Source organism: Lemur catta, chromosome 5 (genome assembly GCF_020740605.2).
Source record: "Lemur catta isolate mLemCat1 chromosome 5, mLemCat1.pri, whole genome shotgun sequence".
Lineage (NCBI taxonomy): Eukaryota > Metazoa > Chordata > Mammalia > Primates > Lemuridae > Lemur > Lemur catta.
The window spans coordinates 48768584-48794879 of NC_059132.1; the positions used below are offsets into that span (position 1 = coordinate 48768584).

The 26296-nt window shown below is 36.6% G+C and overlaps 1 protein-coding gene across 1 annotated transcript; it reads right to left on the reverse strand.

Annotated features, from left to right (window-relative positions):
• Nucleotides 1–862: 862 nt before the first annotated feature.
• SNRNP48 (small nuclear ribonucleoprotein U11/U12 subunit 48) lies at nt 863–22973 on the reverse strand. The gene is made up of 9 exons (XM_045551717.1): nt 22761–22973; nt 19316–19429; nt 18998–19058; nt 18040–18114; nt 12504–12692; nt 11324–11445; nt 5075–5163; nt 4596–4760; nt 863–2113 (listed from the first exon to the last, which is right to left on the reverse strand). The coding sequence occupies exons 1-9, from the start codon at nt 22914–22916 to the stop codon at nt 2065–2067; spliced, it is 1020 nt and encodes a 339-aa protein (XP_045407673.1). The 5' UTR covers nt 22917–22973; the 3' UTR covers nt 863–2064.
• Nucleotides 22974–26296: the final 3323 nt, after the last annotated feature.

The window sequence follows — 26296 nt, forward strand, 5'->3', positions numbered from 1 at the left end:
TTAAAGCAGCATTATTCACATAGCCAAAAGGTAGAAACAACTCAAGCGTCCATCAACAAATGAATGGAAGAACAAAATGTGGTGCATATATAATAGAATATCATTCGACCTTAAAAAAGAATGAAGTACTGATACTTGCTACAACATAAATGAACCTTGAAAACATTACGCTAAGTGAAATAAACCAGACACAAAAGGACAAACATTCTATGATTCTATCTATATGAGGTACCTAGAATAGTCAAATTCATAGAGACAAGAATAGTGGTTACCAGGGGCTGGGAGAAGGGGGAGTTTACTGTTAGCACCCATTAAGACTTTCAGTCTGGGATGATGAAAAGGTTCTAGAGATGGATGGTGGTGATGGCTGTATAACAACATGAACGTACTTGATACCAGTGAACTGCACACTTAAAAATAGCTAAAATGGTAAATTGTATATGCATATTTTACCACAATTTAAAAACTGAGCCATATAATAAGTGCTCAGTAAACATTAACTATAGCCTTTAACAGACTTCAGAAAATTATTTACAGCCAGTAGATAAGAAACGTTGATGAGAAGGTGCTACTGAAGCTAGGACTTAATGGATGGGTAAGATGGATGGGAGCTACAGTAATTATTCATAGCAGCACTCTGGAAATAAAAACTAGATGTTAAGTGACACGGGTGTGAAATGCTTTTCTCAAAATTTAAAATAACAAATCAACAACTATTAGTGCCAGGCACAGGGTTATGATGAAGATATGTTCTCAAGCTCATAATCCAGTGAAAGGGCCAAAACACAAACAGTTGAGGATAGAAAATTAATTCATTCAAGGATCAAACAAATGCCTCTTTTGATCTCATTCTACAGTTTATTGGATAGTTTGCAGCATTTGATACTATACTTAAAAATTTGAATTTTAAAGAGCTCTAGTTATACCTTTAGACCTTTTCCTTTCTCTATGCTATTCCATCTTCCCCTAATTCTTCTACCCCACTCCTAATTTCCATTTATTTCTCTCTTCTATGACAAATTCTGATTTGTGGTTGCCTGGGGCTGGCATTAGAGGAATTGACTGGCAAAGGAGTACAAGGGAACTTTTGGGGGCAATGGAAATATTCTCTATCTTGACTGTGATGGTGGTTACACCAGGGTATAAATCTGTCAAAACCCAATGAAATATACGCTTAAAATGGGTACGTTTTAATGTATATAAATAGTAACTAAATTGATTTACAAAATACATAATGACAATATATTTTCAATTAACATGTGAAACATGAATACCTTCTCATTTAAAAAGAATTAATGTATTATGGATAAAGCTAAAGTTTCCTTTGACTACCCTCCCAATCATGGTTTCCCACCCCTAATCTCTTCCATCTATACCTCCTAATTGCTGTTAGAAGTCTGATATAGATTCTTCTGAACCCTTAAAAATAAATTTATATACATATATAGACACAGAAAATGTATAGTATTTTTATGTACATAGATATAATTTGTATATAACTTTCCACAACTTGCTATTTTCATTTAGATGTTTCTGAGATCGATCCATGTTAATATACGTCTAGTTTATTTCTTTTAATTCCAATACAGTAATCTATCCTATGACTATACCATATTTTATTTAGCCAGGCTATTCCCCTTCAGATGTTTCGATTGCTTTTCCCCAGTTCAATTCACCGGGGTAGTGGTAAAGAAGAGGTGTCACTGGGATGGGTAAAGGGACTGCAGCCTAAGGTTTAATTTTTCACAATGACAATGTATTCATGCATAATTTATATACTTTAAGTATTGACTATTTTTTAATTAAACAATTGTGTGATACATAAATTAGCAAAAAGAACAAAACAAAATCAGAAAGAGGAAGTAAACCATCTATTAAAATATATGGAAAACAAAGTTGTAGGGCATATAGTGTACTCACAGTTTGAATCATAAGTATTTATTGAAAATAATGAGCACTTAAACAGATCATATAAACATATTTTCCTATGCAAAGCAATTACAATTAAAATATTAGCATATTGGTTATCATGGCATAAGCATAATACACACACAAATACTCCATTTATATTTTTTGCTTTCTTCTCTTATGACTATGATGTCTGTCTCTATCCCTGAAATAAAAGTATTAAAAACACTATTATAAATAGATATTTTAATATCAGTTATAAAATAATAATTCAACAGTAATATACTACTTTCATCAGATATAAACCAGAACAAGTTAAAACATGCTTTTGGAACTGAACAGTGATTTCTAAGAGTAAATATGAAACATGAATTATTAAAACTAAAAGAAAAAACTGAAATAGGGATAAGTAAAATGATTTTTTAAAAATTATGCTTTGAAATTAACTTAATAAGTGTAAATGACAGATGAACAGAGAATTCACTTCAAATAGAATATTAAAGTCATAGAAAGAATTAAGAAATTGTCTGATTTCCTTATTCTCTTACAGGCTCTTATCTCAAGTCCCTATAATTCATTCCACCTCAAAGGTGAATATCAAAGATTATCCTTGCCCTATTGAGAAGTATTTCTTGCTAATAACCAGCTTATCCTCTTTAAAGAAAATCATTTCACATTTAGATTTTGAGGACTTCTAATGTATTTAAGACAATGGGGATTGATTAGAGATGTCAAAAATTACTTAAGTGGAAGAAGCACTTACAAAACTTGAAAGAAGTGAAAGAGCACGATTTCTAACAGATAATCAAGAGCCAGTTTGGGTATGTATAATTATAAAATATCATATGAATCAAGAGCTCACTAGGCAAATGTTTCATTTTTATAAGAGAAGGACCAAGTCACAGCTACCTTTAAACCTATGACCCAAATAGTAGATGAACAAAATTATCAAACCAATGCAGTAAGTTGTACTAATTCCTGATTACCAGTGGCCCTGGAGACTCACAGGCTATCACTTGTGAGCCCATTATTTGACAAGCACTGTGCATATAAAACTATTAATAAAAAAAAAAACAAAGACTCTGCCTTCAAGGAGCTCATAGTCCAGTAGGGAGAACAATAAGTTCAAGAACAAGTATGTGCTAGGTAGGGTGGTGACAAAATGGAGATGATGATCAGTTCTGCTTCAATAAGTGAGAAAAGGCTTCAGGACATGACTGAGCTGGGTCTTAAGAGGACAAGGAGGAGTTTACCAGGCTGGCTTTAAAAGAAAATTAAGCAGCAGAGCACAAAGTGGAAAGGCATAAATGTGGCATCTGTAGGCAATTCAAGCTGGCGAGGACACAAGTTATGTATTTCATGAGGTAGTGGCAAAATAAAAGGAGAAATAGGCAGGAGCCCTGATCCCAGAAGTCTTCAGGACCATTCAAAAGAACACAAATTTGGCCACTGAAGAGTTCTAAGAGCTGAATAGTCACTCTGGCAGGATATAGCAATGGATTCATATGAGATAAGCTTAGAGACAAGTAGAACAATCAGGAAAACTACCATCATTTTCCAGATGGACAGCAAAAGGGACAGAGAAGAGGAAGTGAGGTATCTTAAGACAGAATTGACAGCAATTAGGAACTGACCAGATGATAAGCAACAAGAAAGAAGTACCTAAAATGACTGCTTGATTTCTGACTTAGGTGACTAGATGAAGGTCATCTCTTTAACCAGGATAGCAATACAGGGGAAAGAGCAGACTGAGGAAAAGTTAAAGACCTGATGAACTTGAGATCCACATAGATGCCTCATAAGCAGTTGGAGTACGGGAACAGACCTCAACTGATTTAAATTAATTATTTTAGTATTAATTCACATATCTCTGGCTACCAAAATTTTACTAACAGAATTTATTATTTTAGTATTAATTTACATATCTTTGGCTATCAAAATTAACTGTCAAACTCTGGACCTTCTCTCTCACACTACCCTTTAACTGAAGAATTATCAGGAAAAAGAATGAGAAAGAACAGGCCAGGCGCAGTGGCTCACGCCTGTAATCCTAGCACTCTGGGAGGCCGAGGCGGGTGGATCGCTCGAGGTCAGGAGTTTGAGACCAGCCTGAGCAAGAGCGAGACCCCGTCTATACTAAAAAAATAGAAAGAAATTATCTGGCCAACTAAAAATATATATATAGAAAAAAATTAGCCAGGCATGGTGTCCCAGCTACTCGGGAGGCTGAGGCAGTAGGATCGCTTAAGCCCAGGAGTTTGAGGGCTGACGCCATGGCACTCACTCTAGCCCGCGCAACAGAGCAAGACTCTGTCTCAAAAAAACAAACAAACAAAAAAAAAGAACGAGAAGAAGGAAGGTACAAAAGAAAAAGATCTAGGCAAACACCTTTTATTAATAAACATAGTTAACTGCCTCCCTAGATAATACTTTCAAATATCCTGGTTAGGAAGCAAGCAAGTAAGTGATAAAAAATGGAAACCAATATCCAATCACACATATAATTATGTCACTACAGCTGTGGTCATTTGAACTATGACAAATGTTAACAATCTTTTCATCAATTACTTACTCTCCTTACCCTTATTTTTATAACCTATTTTCTCAGCATGGTCTATAACAGAAAGACCTATTCTGCTTTTCAAAAGTAAACAATCCAATGTTAGATGATGCAGTATGAGACTCACCTCTCTTTCTTTCTTTTCGACTCACAGTTTTTATCCTTATCTTTATTTCTTTTTCGTTTATGTGGGCTCCTACTCCGATCCCTTCTATGCCGTGAACATTCAGCATCCAAATAACTTCCAGCAGACTGTCGTGAATCTACAGAAGCTGATCGCCTTTCTTCATTCCTGAAACAGAAAAGTTAATCAGTTCATTTTACCAGGGGTCTCCATTACATTCACACAGACACACCAGCCTAAAATGCAATATTCTATATTATACCAATGGCAGACAGGGTCTAAATAAATATGCACAATCTCACATTCCATGTAAGAGGACAAAGAAACACAGAACAACTCTGGTATAACAATACTGAGCACTGACTACAATACACAATAAGCATTTAAATGAATATACAGCATGCTATCAAGGATCTTGAAAATGCTAAAATTTAACAATTATAGGTAACAGACTATTTTTACCAGTAAAGACAATGACATACTTTTCGGCATCATCCTCTGCTTTTTCCTGCTCTTCTTGCCAATGATGACTGAGTTCTTCCATGTGCACGTTTATTACATCCCGAATCACCTAGGGAGAGTTTAGCACCAAGTTTCAGACAAGAAAGCTATTCAAAAATTAACACTATATGGGTAGGCGTGGTGGCTCACACCTGTAAGTCTAGCACTCTGGGAGGCCAAGGCAGGAGGATCGTTTGAGCTCAGGAGTTCGAGACCAGCCTGAGCAAGAGTGAGACCCCGTCTCTACTGAAAATAGAAACAATTAGCCGGGCGTGGTAGTGCGCACCTATAGTCCCAGCTACTCGGGAGGTTGAGGCAGGAGGATTGTTTGAGCCCAGGAGTCTGAGGTTGCTGTGAGCTAGGCTGATGCCACGGCACTTGCCCAGACAACAGAGTGAGACTCTGTCTCACCAAAAAAAAGAAAAAAAAAAAACTCACTATAAAGCTAGAAAAATTGCTGCTAACAAATATTTAGTTAAGACCTAAATCATAATGGACTGTGACATGTGCAATTTAGAGAACATGAAAAAGGCAAGGGTCAAGCTGGAATGTGAATAGTAGATAAAAGTATTATATCAGTGCTAAATTTGAAATTGATAACCATACTATGATTAAGAAAATATCCCTATTTTTAGAAAATACATACTAAGTATTCAGGAATAAATGGTCATAATGTATGTTATGTAACTTACTATTAAATACTTCAGGAAATAAAATTACGTACAGATAGAGATTGAGAGAGTGAAAAATATGCAGATAGAGAAAGAGAGAGTGCAAATGATAAGCACATGCAGCAAAATGTTAACGACAGATGGCCTGGGTGAAGGATACACAGGAGTTGTTGGTACTACTTTTAGTTTTACAACTAATCTCTCTGTTAGAGATTATTTGCAAATAACTTTTTTAAAACCTTATGACTTAATTATATCACTTAATTATTAATTAAGATGACTTAATCATATGACTTAAGACAAAATATGAAACACAGTCACTTCACAGACACCTTTCCAATGAGACCATAAATCCTTTACCTGTGAGAACCACATGAAAGTTTTTTCCTTCCTATTTACCCATCCTCTCAAACATGGGGCTAGTCGCTGAGGAGGCAAAGATGAAACTACAACAGAAACTTACACTTATCTCATGCTTAAACAGGAAATGTTTTAAGGACAAAGATATAGGAGACAAGGGACAATCTCAAGGAGAGACACTATAGCTCAGGCCTGGCTGTGTTTCTTCCCACGTTAAAGAAATGTTCAATGGCTCCCAAAGTAAAATGGAACAATATCCTAACTCCTTAGTGAAGGAAGACTTTCAAAGCCCTCCAGGATTTTACATCAGGTAGAAACCAGCCTTATCTCTCAACGGATAGTTCCTCAGAAGCCCTCAGCCCTGGATTACTAATAGGTCTCTTAAAAGCTACTGTACTTTTAGGAATGTGAGTCCTTCCTCCTGGAAAATCCTTATCCACCATTTCTCCTCCGCACTATATTCTATGTGGAAAACCTACGCCATGCCAAGGTCTAACCCAGGAGTAACATGAGTCACACACACTTGCACTCAAATTCTAAATCTCGCACTTCCCTGGAAACCCCACTCGACAGCCTGTCTGGCAGCTCTATGTAAGTGGCCTGAAGCGCACTGTCTGCACAGAACCCATCTAGTGCAGGTCAACCACACGGGAAAGAGTCAATAAGGGGACGTTCCTTTACTTCTCCCTGCTTCTCCCTTTCCCTCAAATGCACACTTCTCTATGAAGCCCTTACCAATCTTATCTTTCAAAAAGAATCACTCCCTCCTCTCATACTCTTCAATTTCACCTTTATTTTAGCACTTAACACAATACATATTTTGAAAGGTCTGTTTCATTTAAACTATAAGCTCCCTGAGGGTGAGGTCTGTGAGCCATTTATCTTTGCATACCCCACAGCAGTTTGCTGTGCATAGTAACTACAGTATGTAATAATATTTTGCTAAAATTTGTCAAAGTCAGTTTGTTCTAATCCAAACAAAAAATATGTAGGACATGAAGGAGGCTAGGAATGGATAAAATGTTGAAAAAGCCATGACCAGAGAGATATGATGAATCATTAAAAGATCTATAAACACTGAAATGGAGATGAAAGATATTTGGGATCTGCTTTCAAAATTACCAAATGTGGGAGTAACAGGAGATAGGTAGTGAGTAGGGGTGTAAAATAAAACAAGAAAGCCATATGTTAACAATTTTTGAAGCTGGGCAAATGATGGGTACATAAAGGTTCCTTAGACTGTGCCAGGGGTGGGGAACCTGCAGCCTTAAGACCACATGTGGCCTTCTAGGTCCTGAAGTGCAGTCTTTTGACTGAATCCAAATTTTACAGAACAAATCTTTTTATTTTTATTACTACATTTTTGTTCATCCTTTAAATTTATTTATTTTTTATTTTTTTGAGACAGAGTCTCACTGTGTTGCCCCAGGTAGAATATAGTGGCATCATCACAGCTCACTGCAATCTCAAACTCCTGGGCTCAAGGGATCCTCCTGCCTCAGCCTTCTGAGTAGCTGGGACGACAGGCCCACGCCACAACGCTCAGCTAATTTTTTTTTTCTGTTTTTAGTAGAGACAGAGTCTCACTCTTGCTTAGGCTGATCTTGTATTGCTGAGCTCAAGTAATCCTCTCGCCTTAGCCTCGCAGAGTGCTAGGATGACAGGCATGAGCCACCACACCAGGCCTATTTTATTTTTAAAATGAACGTATTTAAAATACCAAAGAATAAATAAGTTTCAACAAACTAATCCTTCTGGATTGACCGGCACAATTGGAACATTAGTGAGCCATAAGAGCTAAACTGATGGCTGCTAAGCTCATGATTTAGTTCTAACTTTCCCCGCCTGGCTGGCGCCACTACCGCACGAGACTGGCTCGCAAGAATTTATGGGGGTCTGTTATCAGCTTTTGACAACGGTGCACTGTATTTCTGTTTGAAGCGGAATTTGTAAATAGTTGTACAGCTGACAGTATTTTTAATTGTGTCTGTTTAAAAGCCCATCATGTCAAAGAAGACCAAGAGAACACTGAAGAAAACAGAATTTTTAATGAGGATTAGGAATTAAAATATTATCTTGTTTCTGCAGTACGACTATTTGCTTGATTTGGATACTGCAATATCAACATTAAAGAAATTCAATGCTCATTAGCATTATAACACTCATAAGGACCACAAATATTTTAAATTAAAGGGAGAGGCGCAAAAGGTTGTACTACAGACATTAAAAGATGAAAAACAAAAGCAAAGACAATTCTTTCAAGCAGCAATAAGATCTGGAAATAATGCCATTGAAGCAACTTATAGAGTACCTTAAATACTCGGAGGAAAAAAGGGAAGCCATTCAGTAATATAGAAATTGTGAAAGAACGCATTGCCGGAAGTTGTAGGATGCTTAGACTCCGATAACGTTTCAAAGTACAAACAACCATAACAGATTAGCAGCATGAATTGACCTTCAACTTAACAGAACAATTTCATGCAATACTTCAAAAGGAAAATATATGTCATCCAATCGTTTTGGATGAATCAACTGGTACTACCGACTTGGCCCAGGTTTTGTATTTCATTCAGGTCATAACAGAAGATTTTCCTTGCTACAAAGAGTTACTCACTTTGGGCACTCTTCCAAACAAAACATGAGGAATAGAGGTATGTTCAACAACTTTCAAGATAAATGTTGTGAAGTTGGACTGAATTTGGAACATTTAGTGAGTGTATGTACAGATGGTACACCTTCCATGACAGGAAAACATGAAGGGTTTATTGCACAGATTAAAGAAAGTATTAACTGATCTAAACGCTTTCATTTCTTTTCATTGTATCTCTCTTGTGCTCAAGCTTCTATTTTAAGTGGCACTTTGCAACAAGTTATAAGTATTGTTAACTATATTCCTGCAAATGCAAGATGGCATCGTCAGTTTCATAACATGCTAAAGTTGAACTATGAGGTATTCAGTGTGGATTTGGTGTATCATTTTAAAGTGTGTTGGCTATCACAGGGACAGGTGTTAGCCAAAATTTTATCTCTTCAAGAACAGATAGTTACATTTTATGAAGAACAGAATCAGCAATGTGAATTATTGAAAGAAGATTTCCATAGGAATGCAGCACTTCTGTGTGATATCATGTCAAATTAAAACAACTGGAATATTTCTTTATAAGGTAAGACTAAGTCTATATATAACTGGCAAAAAAAAAAAAAAATCAAAGCATTTTGAAAAAAGCTATCTTTTTTCAAAACACTTCAAAAGGACATTTCTGATGAACATTTTCCCCAGTCAGCAAAGGTTACTGATAAGCAGGATGATATATGCTAATCATTGGAATAATACTCAGCTGTTATAGACCTATTAATTGCAGAATACAAGGAAAGGTTCAATGACTTTGAGAATCATGACATCACACTCTAATTAGCATTTCAGCCTCACCTCGTTGATATCACCAAGGCACCTAAAGAACTACAGATGGAATTGATTGAGCTCTCAGTAGATGTCACTTTAAAGCCCTTGTTCAATACTAAGAAAATACAACTGAAATATGGAAAAATGCAGATTACCCATGCCTTCAGCAACATGCCTGAAAAATGCTTTCTTGCTTTTCAACCACTTGTTGCAAATCTACATTCTCCTACCTAACACCCAATCAAGATGCCCTTACGGTCACAAATGATGGATACACATCTAAGGAATCAACTGAAACTGCAGACCTCCATGCTGCAACCAAATATTCAAATGCTTTTCAACAAAAACAGGCACAACAAAGTCATTAAAAGATTAGTTAACTTTAAAATTAACAAAAGTTTTCATTTTTTGAAATTATTAAGTACATAGTAGTTAGATTTTTATAAAATAATGGACATTTTTAAGTATTAATATATGTAACTGAAGTTTCTTGAATGCAGTCTTATTTGATTACAGCTAAATTAATGCAGCCTTCCAACATGACAAGGTTCGCTACCCCTAGAATATGCCATTCACTTTAGTGTTATGTTCAAACATTTCCATAATAAAACATTAACCATAAAACTGTAAAGAACACTAGCAGCAACACTAAAACTTGATTACATGGTTACGAGACCAGAAAAGAAACAAGTGATAAACCGAGTATCTGAGGGATTGTAAGAATCACCAGGGTAGTGTGACATGGTCCCAGTCTTCTACTGGGGGAGGCAAGTCTCACACACATACTTTAATTATAAAAAGAACAGCATAAAATTAAGTGCTAAGCTGTGTGGTACAGAGTAGTAGTACAATAAACCAGTGATGGTTCAGAGTCAACTAGTACCTCATGGAAACAGTGGCCCTTAAACTCAACAAGATGTAAAATGGCAAAAACAAAGAGAATTCCAGGTGAAAAAATAACATGTATTAAGGCATGGTGCTAAGAATAAATATGTATAATCAGATGTAGTTTAAGAGACATACTTAACTAAAGCAAAAGAAAGTACTTGGTACAATGAGACCAGATTATGGAAGGGCTTTGAAATCAGAAGAAATAATGTGGGAATAATTAGGGAATCGATGAGGAAATTATTTGCAGAGTCTGGGCAAGGTAATTCATGAACCAGAAAATTAATCACTCTAACCAGCCATTAAATGACATCTGAAAATAAGTCTAGATATACACCAAGAGACCAATGTATAAATAATTTATACCCACACATTCTTAAACCCAAATATTTAGTAGAACACTTAAAAGCACACTAAGATTTCTGCAAAAAAACCCCCAGCTAATATTTATTGAGAAATTTCTGTGTTCACATACATTATCTCAATTCATTCTCATAACAACCCTGCAAAGTTTGTAAAACAAAAAAAAAATTGAATCTAAAAAGCTCAAATTATTTACCCAAATCAAACAGCCAATGACAAATAGCAGAATCAAACCTTGAGCTGAGGTCTGTCTAAAGCCCAAACCCATGCTCTTATCATGATGCAATACTACTCTCTCAAAAGCAGATATTATTTTAAGACTGTCCAACTTCTTTATATAAGGCTTTTCTACTATGGAACCCTTTGCCTTGTAAAGGGTGGGTCTAGAGGTGATGGAGCAAATACAAACCAGGTGTGACCATCCTGAAGACTCTTTCAGAAAACTTCCAAGGCATTGTGGAAATTCATACAGGAAATTTAGAAAACTACTTAAGGGAAATTTTTGTACATCTCAACAAAGATGTACAAGATTATATAAAACTCACCTCAGTATATGATTTCTTCGTTATATGAACATTCTTAGCTCTATAGGATTGGCGTCTTCTTTTATAATCTCTCACTTCTGCTAGGATTTCAAGGTAGGATTTTGGACTTTTTCGACTATTATCTAATAAAATAATAACATAAAATTATATTCTTAGCAGCTTTTAAATTCTTATGAATTAGCAGGCAGAAAAACCACAATCCTCTACTTCAACATGTTTCAAGGCAGCACACAAATATCACAAAAATAAAAATTCTACATTGTATTTATATATGGGCTAAATTTCTTTTTTAAACAGAGTCTCATTTTGTCGCTCCAGGTAGAGTGTGCAGTGGCGTCATCATAGCTCACTGCAACCTCAAAATCCTGGGCTCAAGCTATCCTGCTGCCTCAGCATCCTGAGTAGCTGAAACTACAGGTGTGCACCACAACACCTGGCTAATTTTTCTATTTTTAGTAGAGATGGGGGTTTCGAACTCTTGAGCTCAAGCAATCCTCCTGCCTCAGCCTCCCAGAATGCTAGGATTACAGGCATGAGCTACCACGCCTAGCCCATGGGCTAAATTTTATATATTCCTTTTTTCTAGCCATTAGAGTGGTTAAGTACATAGATTAAAGTAACAGCATGGTTGTAACATTCTTACAGAAGGAAGGTATGATTAATGTAAAAGTCAGAGTAAAACTTCATGCACTGAGTAAATATCTTCATATATATAGTCATCCCTCAGTATCTGTAGGGGATTGGTTCTAAGACCTCCCAAAGATACCAAAATCCATGGATGCTCAAAACCCTTATGTAAAATGGTGTAGTACTTGCATATAACCTACACACAACCTCTCAGATACTTTAAGTCATCTCTAGATTACTTTTAATAAATAATACAATGTAAATGCTATGTAAATAGCTGTTATATCATTTAGGGAACTGTGACAAGCAAAAAGTCTCTACATGTTTAGTACAGATGCAACCACCCATTTTTTCCAAGTATTTTCAATCCACAGTTGGTTGAATCCATGGATGTGGAACCCACAGATATAGAGGGCTGACTATATGTCAATATTAAATGATACAAAACCATTCTACTTCAACTCAAAGTAGCCTGACAATTAAATCATCTTAATAACACTCATAAGATAAAATAACAATTAAGAAATGTAAAGCTGTGATAGTCATCTCAAACCTTGATTGACTTTGGCAGCCAAGTCTACAAAGAGATCACTGTCATTTTCAATGATTTGAGAATCAGAGCGCTGTTTCTTTGTCTCCTCAATTACAAAATCATAGAGGGCAAGACGATCAGCTTGCGTTAGATCACAAACAAACCGTTTGTGATTCAGAGGAACTTCAACAGGCAATGAAGAATAAATCCCTAAAGTAAAAATAAAACCACAAGAATAAATAATACATGAAGCATTATGGACTTAAAATCTACTACTTATCTTTAAACATATGCTCTAATAATGCAATATTAACACAAACTATTTTCATAGTAATGCCTAAATATACAAAATATCAATCTATGCAATAAAAGGTAAACATTGACTCCATCCTGAATGCTATGGCCACACAAAGGATATATTACAGATGCTTGCTATTCTCTCCAACAATATTAACATGGATCCCATGAAGGCAGGCAGTAATAACCAGACGAGGCAATTTGCTCTAAGAAAACCTTTGGAGTAACAATTTTTAAAAGGCGACCCACGCTACCAAAGTAGATATTATCTATTTACATGCTTTTCCCCATAAAAGCTGAAAAAAATATTTTTAATAGGTAATATACATTAATGTTCCTTTGAAAATAAACTATGGAAACATTTTAAAAAGTATAAAAAATTTCTTTTTTGTATGAGACATCAGGCTAGATGGCCAATATTCAAAATACATTCCATTTGTGTAATGATTGAGAGCTAGCGGCCAAAAAACAAGTAAGTAGCAGAAATCCCATGCTTCCTCAGACCAAAGAAAGACAGATTAAACTGAATCTAAACTCATTTTAATTTCTTAAGGACGAACTATACTACCTTAATCAAATTAATTGAAAAAAGTTAATAGCAGTGCCCCCCAGTAGTTATAGACCGTTCCAAAATCTGCTCATTAATGAAAAAAAGCAAATACAATACCTTGGTATGATGTATTAAACATTGAAGAAAATTTTTGTTTTGAGATTCAAATTTTCTCAAATAAAAAAATGATTAGAACTGTAAAAAAAGCAATTTAGAACAATTCTTTCTAGACTTCGTTATTCACTAACGCAAACAAAGAACATGAGCCACCAAAGGAATCCTAACTGCTTCTTGGCATTCTGGCTAAGATTAAGTGTAAAGGAATCCTTTCAGTGTTTGCTAGGTTATCCTAAAGTAGTAACTCTGGTTCATGGAACAATGTAAAATCAGTAGCTCTTTCCAGATATTTGATAGTCTAACCTTGTTAACTTCTTAGGTAGAGGCAAAAGAAGAATTCAAATAAGAACATAGTATAAACTAAGCTTTACAACAAAAAAGAGATGACTTTACATTTGTCTACAAATTAAAAGGAGAGCTGCACTTGAATCTGAGGCTGTGGTTTAACAGCTATGGATAACAATATATGGCCATTTTTACTAGATTTTGATTTACTGAGGAAGAAGGGCTCCTTTCCAAGTCAATCAATTTTATTCTAATTCTGGTAGGCACTAGGAAAAGTCCATTTACATAGCCAGGTATAAAAACATTTAATATAAAATTATAAAAATTAACTTTGATAAGCCCAATTTTTTTGAATATAGGCTATAAAAATCTGGGAGAAAAACACAAAGATTAGAAAACAACGATGTATGACAAACAAGCTCCACATAAACCTTTGCCTGTTATTTTTGAACAAATATAATTTCTTCCTTAAAATATTTTGGCATTTTCTTTATCTCAAATTTCTTCATGGTGAAGACTGATACTTGAATTCCTTGTAATTCAACCAAAATTCCAAATCAAGACTATAATATTGTGACAGCTATTAAGATGAAGTTTAGAAATTTGAGGGATTCTTTTAAAAGGATATCATTTGCAAAAAGGATACTGCATATCTTTAAATAAGGAGTACATTCAGGTTCCTAATTCCTCTTTATACTCACCCCAATTACTGAAAAAGAGAAAGTACAGGAAAAGTTAAGCAAAAAACTGCACTCAAATCATTCAGAACACAGATATTTCTAGCAAAAAGGATAAACACAAATAAGCTTACATTACATAAAATGTAAATGTTCAAAATGCACATTTCTATATAAGTTAGAGGTACATCTCAGTGTGCTGTAATCATAATAACTCGTGACTCTGTGGCTGCCTTTTTTTGCAGTAGTTTTAATTATGGTAAAAGATAACATAAAATTTAACATTTTAACCATTTTTAAGTATACAGTTCAGTGACATTAAGTACATTCGCACTGTTGTGCAGCCATTATCTCTATCCATCTCTAGAACTTGTTTATCACCCCAATCGAAAGCCTACTTTTCTAATAATGCCAATTCACATTCTTCCTTGTTAGTCACTGTTACCATCACAGGGCATCTTAAACATATGATATACAATATTGAATAGAAGGAGGAGGTACTGTCACAGATATAAATTCAGAATTTTAGGAAGAATTCATAGAGTCAATTCCTTAACATTAGAGATAAAGAAATTAAGGCCTACAGAAGTAACATAACCTGCCCAAAGTCTCAGAAGTGAGAAGAACAGATCAGGTCTAAAGCCACTCTACCCTGATTCTTTAAGGTTCTTTTACAGTACATTGATCTTCAAATCATGGCCATGACTCAAATACACTTCATGAAATTGAAGCACAGCAACTTGAATATTTAAGACTGAAGGAAAAAGATGAACTACTCAATATAAAATGACTGCTTTGATTAAAGTATCTTGGTTTTGAAATTAACCAAAGTAACTACATCTGAAAATAAGTATGTAGATCTAATGATTGTTCAAGCTTTTATAAAGGTTAACAGATTGAAAATTCCATACACTGAGTTTAGGCCTAATGTGAGTGATGAAATGAAAACATTCATAAATCTTGCCAAAAACCTTACATTTTAGTGTATAACAAAATATGAATTAGATGGGAAAATGTAAAATTTTTCATGTTAGTCATTCTCCCTTCAAAGTAAATACATCAATAAGATATTCAAAAAGATTCTTGTCCTGAGGTAAAAGACATAAGTGGGCCACAAAAATAATCTCTGTTGAGAAATCTCTGTGTAGAACTCTACACAGGATGAAAAGAAAAATTTTAAAGAGGGTTACAGATAATATAAAAATAGTTATTCTTAACAATTAAATCTTAATTTAAGATAGTATAAGAATTCAAAATCAAATAAATGTTCCTCTTAACTATCTATTGAAAGAACTATTCAAAGTAATTCTTTACTTTTGTAAAGAACTAAACTCCATGTCCAAATCTGCCTTATTAGCCAGTTATATAAATTTAAAAAAGAACATTTTCTAAATTACTCATATATATAAACCTCTCACTCTTTTCATTATCTTAATATTGCTTTCTGCACTTAACTTTCACTGAGATAATAGTAGCTACCAATTACTGGAGCTAGGACATGTTTAGCATTCATTATCTCTGTTCCTCTAAACATAAAAGACAGCTTTATATTACAGATAAGGAAAGAAAAACTCCAGAAGTTGTCATTTATACAAGGTTAAGCAGCTAGTTTATTTCTTTAAAATAGGCTTACACAAAGTAGAATAAGAAATGAACGGCACTGATAGTAGCAGTGAGTATGTACAGATTTGAAGTTTGTGATATTCTTCTACTTAATCATGGTAAATTTAATAAATAAATAAATTTAAGCAGGATCTAGAATCCTAGTCCATAAATTTCACTAAATGTGGAGAGTTTCTAACAGAAAATAGAACAACTCAGTTCAGAGTTTGTGCCAAAATTCAGAACTTGGCTCTGGATCCAGCTTTGCTATCATCTAGCAGAGGCAAGTTACTTCACTTTTGTGAAGCCTCTGTTTCTTCACCTAATATGGAGGGAAAATACTTGTCCAACCTGTCACAAGTTTGTTGTGAAAGAGAAATGAAATACACAAAAGGGCTTTGAAAAAAAAACCTTTTAAAAAATAAAAATATTGAAGACCTTTAGAACAAACACACCACAACTTTATCACATGTAAATCAGAGTGTTTCCTTATCTGTAAAATGCAGATGCTGGATCAGATGATCTCCAAGTTCTCTTTCAACTCTAAAATAAATTCAGGAAATCTACCTAACCAGTTAAGAGTCTAAAAAGGCCATTATCAACCCCTTCAAAAAACAAAACCTTTACTTTTTTATGGGTGCACTAAATAAACAGGGGTCTTGGGTAGAACCAATAACAGAGGCCAAAAAAGCCTTGACTTAATACAGCTCAGTCATCTGTCCATGTAAGATGAGAGTCAAATGTCTCCCTCAAAGAAAAAACCCTGGAATTTAGCTGACAGGCACAAAAGTGGGAACTTCAAAACAGGAAATACAAGAAATGTGCTTGTAGCTGTAGTAGGGAACCCATGTAATGCACAGGGCTAAGGTAAGATGGTTTCCCTTCTGATGCCATAGTGCAACTCAGAGAAACCAAGTCCAGATACTGGCTTAGAACAATGTTTGGTACAGACCCTGAACTTCAACAAGGGAAAAAACCAATCATGACTACAGGCTGGTGAATGTAGTTTAGCTAGAAAAAGGCAAGATGTCCAGAGAAAGCTACCTATAGATGGTTCAAAGAAGACAACTCAGAAATCCTTGTAAGAGGAGCTGGTCAGACTTTGGCTAGATGTCATACCTAGATTCATCAGAAATCTAAACTCTTATTAACTCATTTCCTTCTATTTTTGATATATTAAGTTTTCCTTCAATTTCCTTAAAGCTTATGTTTAAAAATTCTAACCTAGTCTCTGTTGAAGTCCTAAGCAGAAACTCTCTAACCCGGCTCCAAAGCTGGGCATGAAGGGATCCATAAATTCTCTGAAATTATGTATAAAGCTTGTGTCTGTGCTTTTTTTCTGAGAGGAGGATCCCTAGCATTCATCATCTCAAAGGGATCCAAGATCCAAAATGACTAAAAACCAACTCACTTAATGGGTAATACTCTGAAGGAAGCTGAGAGACTAATCTCTTTTAGCCTAAACTTGTCCTTTTACATTGCATTTCAACATTCTAGAAGAAATCTCAGGGTAAGACAGTCTTATTTAATGGCATTTAAAGATGTTTCTCAACTTCTGACGTGGAAAAGTCCTAATAAATCCATCATAAGTTGAAAATATCATTAAGCTGAAAATGTAGCCCAAAGAGTCTTTGGTAAAAGAATCACTAGTGCTTAAAGTCTTAAACCTTGTGGTTGTGTATCACTTTCACACCATAACGAAGTTGAAAAATCCTAAAATGAACCATCATAAGTCAGGACAGTCTACATTTACTAAATAATAATTTTTTTAAAATTATCCTCAAGACAGTCTCATCTACAAAATCACCAGGTAATTCCAAAGCATGAACCCCTAGCTAAGATAATGTCCTAGTGAGACTTCGGTCTATTTGAGTAGGCAATATCTAAAAAATTAAGTTGAAACAAAGCAAATTACCTCAATGTTAAATGTAAAACTTAACCTTTCCCATGTAACTGTATTCACAAGGTTTTTCTTGTGAGAAAAAAAAATAATGATTCATTAATTAGCTCAAATTCTGATGTTACTTACTTTGATTGTTATAATCACCATCTCTTCCAACTGCGGTTCTAGCCTGTTTAATTATCTGGAATTGGGAGTCCTTATCTGTCAAAAAAAAAAAAAAATCCATAATTACACTATGAATCATCAGTGTCGACAAGTAAATGATTAACTAGTTTCTAATCCAAACTCTTTGGGCACATAGACAAACCTTCCAGAATCTTAAGAGAGGAAACATTCATATTGCTGCCTACATAATTGGAACACAGAATTCTTTCAGATTGATCTAGAGCCCAATAAATAACCCAACTTCAAGCAGTTCAGAAAACACTATAATTAGGAATGCAGCCGCAGCAGCAGCTACAAATTTCAGCAACCAATAATAGCTAACATTTCTTGAAGCCTGTATGCTGTAACTCTGTGACCCTCTGGTTGCCTCCAGCTAAGTGTCAGGCACAATTCTAAGCATATTAAATGTATTATTTAATCCTCATAAAGTGCTAATATCATCATCCCCATTTTGTAAAAAAAATTTAGGCAACAAACAGGCTAATTACCTTGCTTAAAGGTACACATCCGCTAGTGACAAAACCAGGAGTTGAATCGGGGCATTCTGTTTCCAGAGCCTAAGACTTTAACTCTGAATATGCTATGGATCCCTGGTACACATTTCCATTCTCAGTCTTACCTTCCAATCTATGTTATGTGCTCAGATTTTTTTTATAACCAAGAAGGAAGGCACCTGCCTTATTGTACAAGCTTTGTAGGGTTTTCACTGCCTTTCTCATATAAACCTGGTCTCTAAATTTTAGGTTATACAAACTGGTTTCCATGTATATTAATTAATCCTACATTCTCTTAAGGTATTAAATGTCCCTGTTAATCATAAACATGCTTATAAAATCCATTCTTTTAATAATTTAAAAATGAAGAATGAATACCTATACTCAGATATTCTAAAATTATTATCTAATAACTTAATACTTACTCAAAGTAACTGAAGGTATCTTCACATTCTCATAGAAAAAATCAGGATTATACATTTCATTCTAAATGGTAAAAAAAAAAAAAAAAAAACAGTGTTCTTGAGTATGAGATAATCGACTATTTTAAAATTTGACATAAAGTATAGATTAGTACCGTTTAAATATTTCTAATGATAACTTGTGAAATTAGGCAAGTACCATCCTACCCTACAAATAAAGGCTATTATTTTATTTCAGAAAACCTTATAGGTTTTGAATATTGTGAATTTATTAAGGCATGAATTACATGACATATATGTAATATAGTAAATATATGGTACCTCTTCTTCTTTGGTATAGCCCAGTTTCCTCAATTTACAAGATACCATGTGCTTTGCTAAAGACCTTTTAGGCATATGATGATTGGAATCATAAGGACATATCACAACTTCATCCTATAAAAATCAAACAAAAGCAAAAAAAATAGATACATAATTGTTAAAGAAATAGTTATACCATTAAATGTTTACTATCTTATTAAGTAACAGTACTATCCAGACCTCCTAATCTGCAGGCATCTCCCAAACCCCATGTGGGTATGTATGTATTTTAAAAAACAAAACCTCTCTCAACCTTCCACCCCATTAAAAAGCCTCTGCCCTCTTTCCATCCCTTCAAAGACTAACTCTTTGGAAGATCTGTTTATGTTCACTGTCTCATCAACCTCACCTACAACCATTCCTCACTCACTGCCACTGTTCTCCCACTGAAACCAGTCAATAGGTCACTAACAACCTTCTCATTACTAAAGCCAAAGAACATGTCACAGGCCTTACAATATCCGAACTCTTGGAAGGTCACACTCCAGTTGTCCATTTCTGTTATTCTGATACACCTTTCATGTTCTTCCTACTTCTCCGGCTCCTTCTTGGTCTCTTCTAAAGATCTGTCTTCCTTGCTCTACTCCTTCCCTTTAAATGTTGTGTTGGTAGGTATAAACCACTGACCTTTTGCAATTCAATGTATGTTTACTGAAAGATCTCATGGCTTCAATTCTCACTATATAGTGATGATTCTCAAAATCTAGATCTTTAGACTTTGCTTCTCTTTTGAGTACCTTATACTAAAGACACTAAAAGTTCAATTTGAACAAAAATAAATTCATTATATTCATGGTCTGCTAACTCTCAAACCTGCTTCTCTTGTATTTTCCTATTTCAGTGAAAGGTCCCACTTGCTCAAACCTCTTTTCCCTCATCACCCATATCCAATCAATCACCTAGTCCTAAATTTACTCCTAAATGTCTCTGAAATCCCTTCACCACCTCCATCCCTCACTGCCATTTCCCCAGTTGAGGATATCATCATCTCTCTCCTGGATTACAATAGCCATTTCCAGACTGTGCCCTCTCTGCTTCCAGTCTTGCTGCCCTCCACTCCATTCTCTACACTGTGGCCAGTCTGAATCCCATCCCCACTACTTACTGGCTATACAAAATTAGGCAAGGTACTTAACTTCCTCATCAATAAAATGGAAATAACCACAGGACCTCTTTCACAAAGTTACTGTGGAGATTCAATAAATTATACATAAGTTTATACACAGAAAGCAATTAGAACAGAGCCTGGTACACAGAAAGTATTCAATAAATGTAAGCAATTATTATTAAAAGGCAAATGTGATCATGATATGCCTTGGCTTAAAATATTTCCAGGCCTTGCCCACTGACCTCATTAAAAAAAAAAAAAATCTAGATTCTCCAATATGGCCGACAAGGACTTTTAAGATCTGGCCCCTGCCCACCACAATCACTGTTCTCCAACTCTACACTCCATGTTCTAGCTGTCCTTAACTACTTGAGGTTTCCTGATCTAGTCACAACTTTGTCTCTGGACTTCTATATATGTTGTTCATGCTTCCTCTGCACTTCACCTAGGTAATTCTGCTCCCTTTTATTCATCAGCTTAGAATTTATAATACTTAGTCCACGAAGCCTTTGCTGACTCACCACAGCCTACAATAACCTGTACCACAGTAACTCCAACCCCACCCATCATAGACTTTATCATATGGTAATGTAATGGCTGATTTCTCAGTATTGCCACTCACCACAACCAAACAATAAGTTTCTATGAGAATAGGAATGGTGACTGTTGTCCACTAAACTTCAGTATTAAAATATTAGTAGACAAGGAAAGATTCATTAACTATTTGGACTGCACCTATTCTAGGAATTACGGATGTCACTTACTAGGATTTTTAAACCAAGTCATTCTCTTGACTAGCTGATAATTGGTTCTGTAAAAGTTAGATGTACACCCATAGCTGACTGTCAGAATTGTGCGATTTTACAAAAAAAGTTGTAGAAAGGCAGCACAGCAATTAAGCACACTCAATAGCCAGAATGCCTGGGTTCAAATCCTAACTGCCATTTACTAGCAATGTATCCATGGACAAACTGCCTTTCTGTGTTTGTTTCCTCATCTGTAAAATGTGGCCAACAGTACCTATTTCATAGGGTTATCAGGAGTTTTAAATGAGGGAATGTACAGTAAGTGGCATAATACAAAGCATTATTTAAGTGTTGATACAAGGAACCGAATGTTACTGCAATGCTTAGCAAACAATCTCATGGAAAGGTTTGGTACCCACACACAATAGAATTCAAGCTTCAAATAAAAATTTTTAAATTTTCACTGCACTGTTCATAAATAGTGAACAGTGTATATATAAATCAAATATACTTTAAATGCCTCTGGGGAATCAGTCTAGTAACTTAAACCTGGGAAAAATTATTACAGCACAGTAAACCCAAAAAGATATTAGAGATCATGAATTACCCTATGTTGGACCACTTCTCTTCCTTTCATCCCATCAAAAAAACAAAAACAAAAAAACCCCAAAAAGCAGGATTGTTCACTTTAATATACTTGCCTACATTTTTTAAAAAGCAATTCTAGGCCAGGCGCGGTGACTCACGCCTGTAATTCTATCACTCTGGGAGGCTGAGACAGGAGGATTGTTGAGCTCAGGAGTTGAAGACCAGCCTGAGTAAGAGCGAGACCCCCATCTCTACTAAATACAGAAAAATTAGCCAGGCGCGGTGGCGCACACCTGTAGTCCTACCTTCTTGGGAGGCTGAAGCAAGAAGATTGCTCAAGCCCAGGAGTCTGAGGTTGCAGTGAGCTATGATGACGCCACTGTACTCTAGCCCTGGTGACAGAGTGAGACTCTGTCTCAAAAAAAAAAAAAAAAAAAAAAAGCAATACCATCTTTTAGTAACATCCTTTAATAATCCTCTAATCGGCGTTGTCTCAGTCATAAGAGTCCAATTTTAAGGCTAAGGAAGGCGAACTGGCGAACTCCCAGCTCTCCTGACACCGAATTTGGTGCAACTGCAGAATCCATATGACAAATGAAAAAACAAACCGCCAATCCCTCGGCGAGCAGCACACTGAGACCCCTTCACTTGTTTTCTAAATAAACACCAGATCTGCCTTTCCCTCCCCATCCACAGCATCTTCCCGTTATCCTTAAACCCGAAGTTCCGCGGAAGGAGCGCCACACCGCAAGTCGCTGTGGAACTCCCGAGGGCCCCAGCCCCGGACTCGGAGGCGTCAGGGCTGCGCCAGGGCCACGGCGCCCCTCGGGTCCCGGGCGCCCGCTACAGCTCTGCTCACGGACGGGGCTCCTCGCCCTTCCCTTCCGGCACGCCGCGCGTGTTCCGCCACCGCCACACAAGACCACCGGCGGCCCTCCCCAAACGGGCCCCCAGCGCTCCTCACCTCCGCCGCCTCTTCTTCCCCGGGATCCAGACTATCCAGGTTCCAGCCCAGGGACGCCGTCACCTCCTCCAGCGTCCGGTAGCAGCTCTCCACGAACTCGCTCAGCTCCTCCTGCAGCCGCCGCCGCTCCTCCACAGGAGGCGGCTCGCCCTCCATAGCCGCAGCCCACCACCACGGAGGAAGCGGCGGAACTGCCCGCGACGCGCGCGGGCTTCTGGGGGCTGTGGGCGGGGTCATGCGCCACGTGACTGGAACTGCCTATAGGGAAGAGCCCCGGGAAAGGCGGGAGCTGTCATTTTAAGAGGCGTCTTCGGATCTGTTCCAGGCGCCGCTCCTGTTCCGCTCTCGGGTGCGTTTGCCCTGGCCTGCCTTAAAAGGCATTCCACCTCCCCCTCAACTTTTTTAGAAAAAAATGGTTTATATCCACAGAGAAGTTTAAAGCATAGTACAATAAGCATTCCTTTAGCCGTCCTTCTGCTCATTGTTACCATTTTGCCACATTTGATTTCTCTGTCTCTTCACATTCACAGCCCCACATGCTCATTTTTGCTGAATTCTTTGAAAGTAAGTTCCAGATTCTTCACCCCCAAATATATTAGCATGCATGTCCTCAGAATAAGAACATTTTCCTATGTAACCACAATACGTCATCAAGCCGAAGAACAGTAATAATTCTATAAAATCATTTAATGTACATTTCATATTCAAATTTCCCCACTGTCCCCAAAAGTCCTTTTATAGCAGTTTTATTATTTTTTCAACCCTTGAGCTGTAATTGGTTATTGTCTCTTTTAATCTAGAACAGTCTCCCTCACCCTCCTTTTTAAATTAAATCATTGAATTTTGTGATGAGCCTAGGCCAGTTGTCTTGTGGAATGTCCCTCATTCCGGATTTGTCGGAATTTTTACACTCATAATTAGATTCAATTTAATCATTTTTGCAAGAATACTACATAGATGTTGTGTACCTGTTATTACAACCCATAGGGACACGTATCTTAGATTCTCCTATTAGTAATGCTAAATTTGATCACTTAGTAAAGGTGGTAGCTGCATTTCTCCACCCTAATAGTACATTTTCCTCTGGTAGTTGGTAAACAATCTGTGGGATTCCATCCTGAGGCCATAAGAATATACTGTTCCCCATCCACCTCATACAATCCTTCACTGAATCTGCTATTACATTGGGAGTTACAAACGATGATTCTCTAATATTATGCCTTCTGCATTTATTAACTGGCATTCTTTCCACACCTCCATTTTGTTGTTTGTTTCATCATGGAATCAACGGTTTTTAAAAACAATTATTGGTTTAAGGTTTTTAAACTCAGTATTATATATCCATTAACATCAAAATTCTTGTTGATGCTCACATTGTTCTAAATTTGGCCAGTGGAAGCCGCCTTAAGCCACCACTGTGTCTCTTTGACATATCCCCCATAGTCCTCGAGTGCTTTCTTGCTTTGATAAGTCAAGCTTACTTTGTATATTTCCTACCCAAGACCTAGAATCAGCCCTTTTAGTTTCCCCAAATGCTTTTAACTCCCAGAATCTATAATCACTTGTATATTTTTATTTTTTCAAGCCTGATTATCAGTTTTGCTTCTCCTTGCACTTTATTTACCCCTGACAAAGAAACTGGAGTAAATTTTTGTGAACAATTATTGCCAAAGGCAAATAGCATAGTTCTCACCCTTAAAACACGGCACAGATAGGCAGCACCATAAAATACAAAAGTGGGCCAGTAGCTGCAAGCAGATGTGTGGTATGAGAGTAGTTCTATACTCTCTTAATATATTCATACTCTTTCCACAGTATCTTTACTTTTTATTTGCATTTCCAAGTGTGTGGAAAATGTAAGACTATTTTTGCATGTGCCATGATGACTCTCATTGAAAAGTTATAGTAAATATTTCCCTTTTCTGGGGATGCATCATGCACCATGATTTGAACCAAATCAAAATTTAGCCAGTGGCAAACATGTCCTCTCTCCAGGACAGGGTCCCATCTCATCTCAGAGCTTACTTTGGAAGAAGCTTGGAGGGGATAGGAAATATTTGTCATTTGTACTGTAGTTACTGTTTCAACCTAAGGAGCAGCTCTACACTGAAGCTGTTAACTTCTCTTTGATCATCACTTTGCTGGAGAGGTCTCCAGACACCTGTTCTAGGCCAGGCTTCTGTTATGGATGGAAATGAGCTGTCCTCCCTCCTCCAAATTCATATGTTGAAGTCCTAATCCATACTTTAACTGTATTTGTTGACAGGCCCTTTAGGAGGTAATTAAGGTTAAATGAGGTCATGAACGTAAGGCTCTAATCTGGTAAAACTGATGTCCTCATAAGAGACAGAGATCTCTCTCTCTCTACCCCCCCCACCCCCTTTGCATAGGCACAGAGAAAGGGCCATGTGAGCACACAATGAGAAGGTGGCCATCCACCACCTGGATGGCCAGGAAGAGGTCTCACCAGAAACCAGCCCTGCCTGCACCTTGATCTTGGACTTCCAGCCTCCAGAACTGTGAGAAGATACATTACTGTTTAAGGTAGTATCTTATCATGGCAGCCTGTGGTGACAAATAGTGTCCCAGCTCTAGCATAAGGAACTTCCTTCATTTCCCCCAACACAGCATTTACAGTTTTTCTTCTTCTTTTTAGATTCTGAGGGCTATTTCTGTACCACGTATTTCTAGCATGTGATTCATGGCTTCTTGCACAATGTATGGCACACAGAACTCAGTATTTAGTGAATGAAATTAATTTCAAGTCCTCCAAATTGTGAGGGGGGACAGGGAAGAAAAGTAGAGGGGAGATAAGGAAAAAATGAGTGCTGTGGAGGAAAAATGGCCCATGCAATGAGAATAGAGGTAACTTTCACCCTAAATACCAAAAGCCCCTGATAATTTAAGTATCTCATCCTGAGGATCATTTTTGTTCTACACAATTAGCCATTTCACTTGCTTTCCTATCTGTACTATGAAATTTGTTTGATTGTATTACTATATACTGCTGACACAGGAAAATTGTCCCACTGATTGCTTTGTGTCTTCTGGCCCCATCCAGACTGCAAATGCCTTCCAGTCAGGGAGCTTGTAAATTCTGTTGAATCTTCATAGCACCTAACCCAATACTAGACATAGTAGGTATTCAGTAAAGTCATGTTAATTTAGTGAAAAATGTCTGAATTTCAGTAGTTTTTCTTTGATCCAAAGGAATAGACATATTTCCTTGTCCTTCAACAGAGAGCCAAGAACCCTTCAGGAATAATCTTCATAAATAATTCCAGGACAATTCTTTCCTCTTAAGGGATGTGAAACACCATCTATTTTGAGGATACCCCAAAAAGGAATCTTAGCCACCTCATGTTTTTTCAGTGCTATGATGGTGACTTTGCCAATGCTACTTGGTACTCACTGTCCAGAATAAACTACAACAGGGTATTTACTTCTGGGCTGGCCTCTTTACACAGGTTTTCTCTTCAAAGACTCCACCTGGTATACAACAGGCACTAGAGAAATGTTGAAAGGACTAATATAAA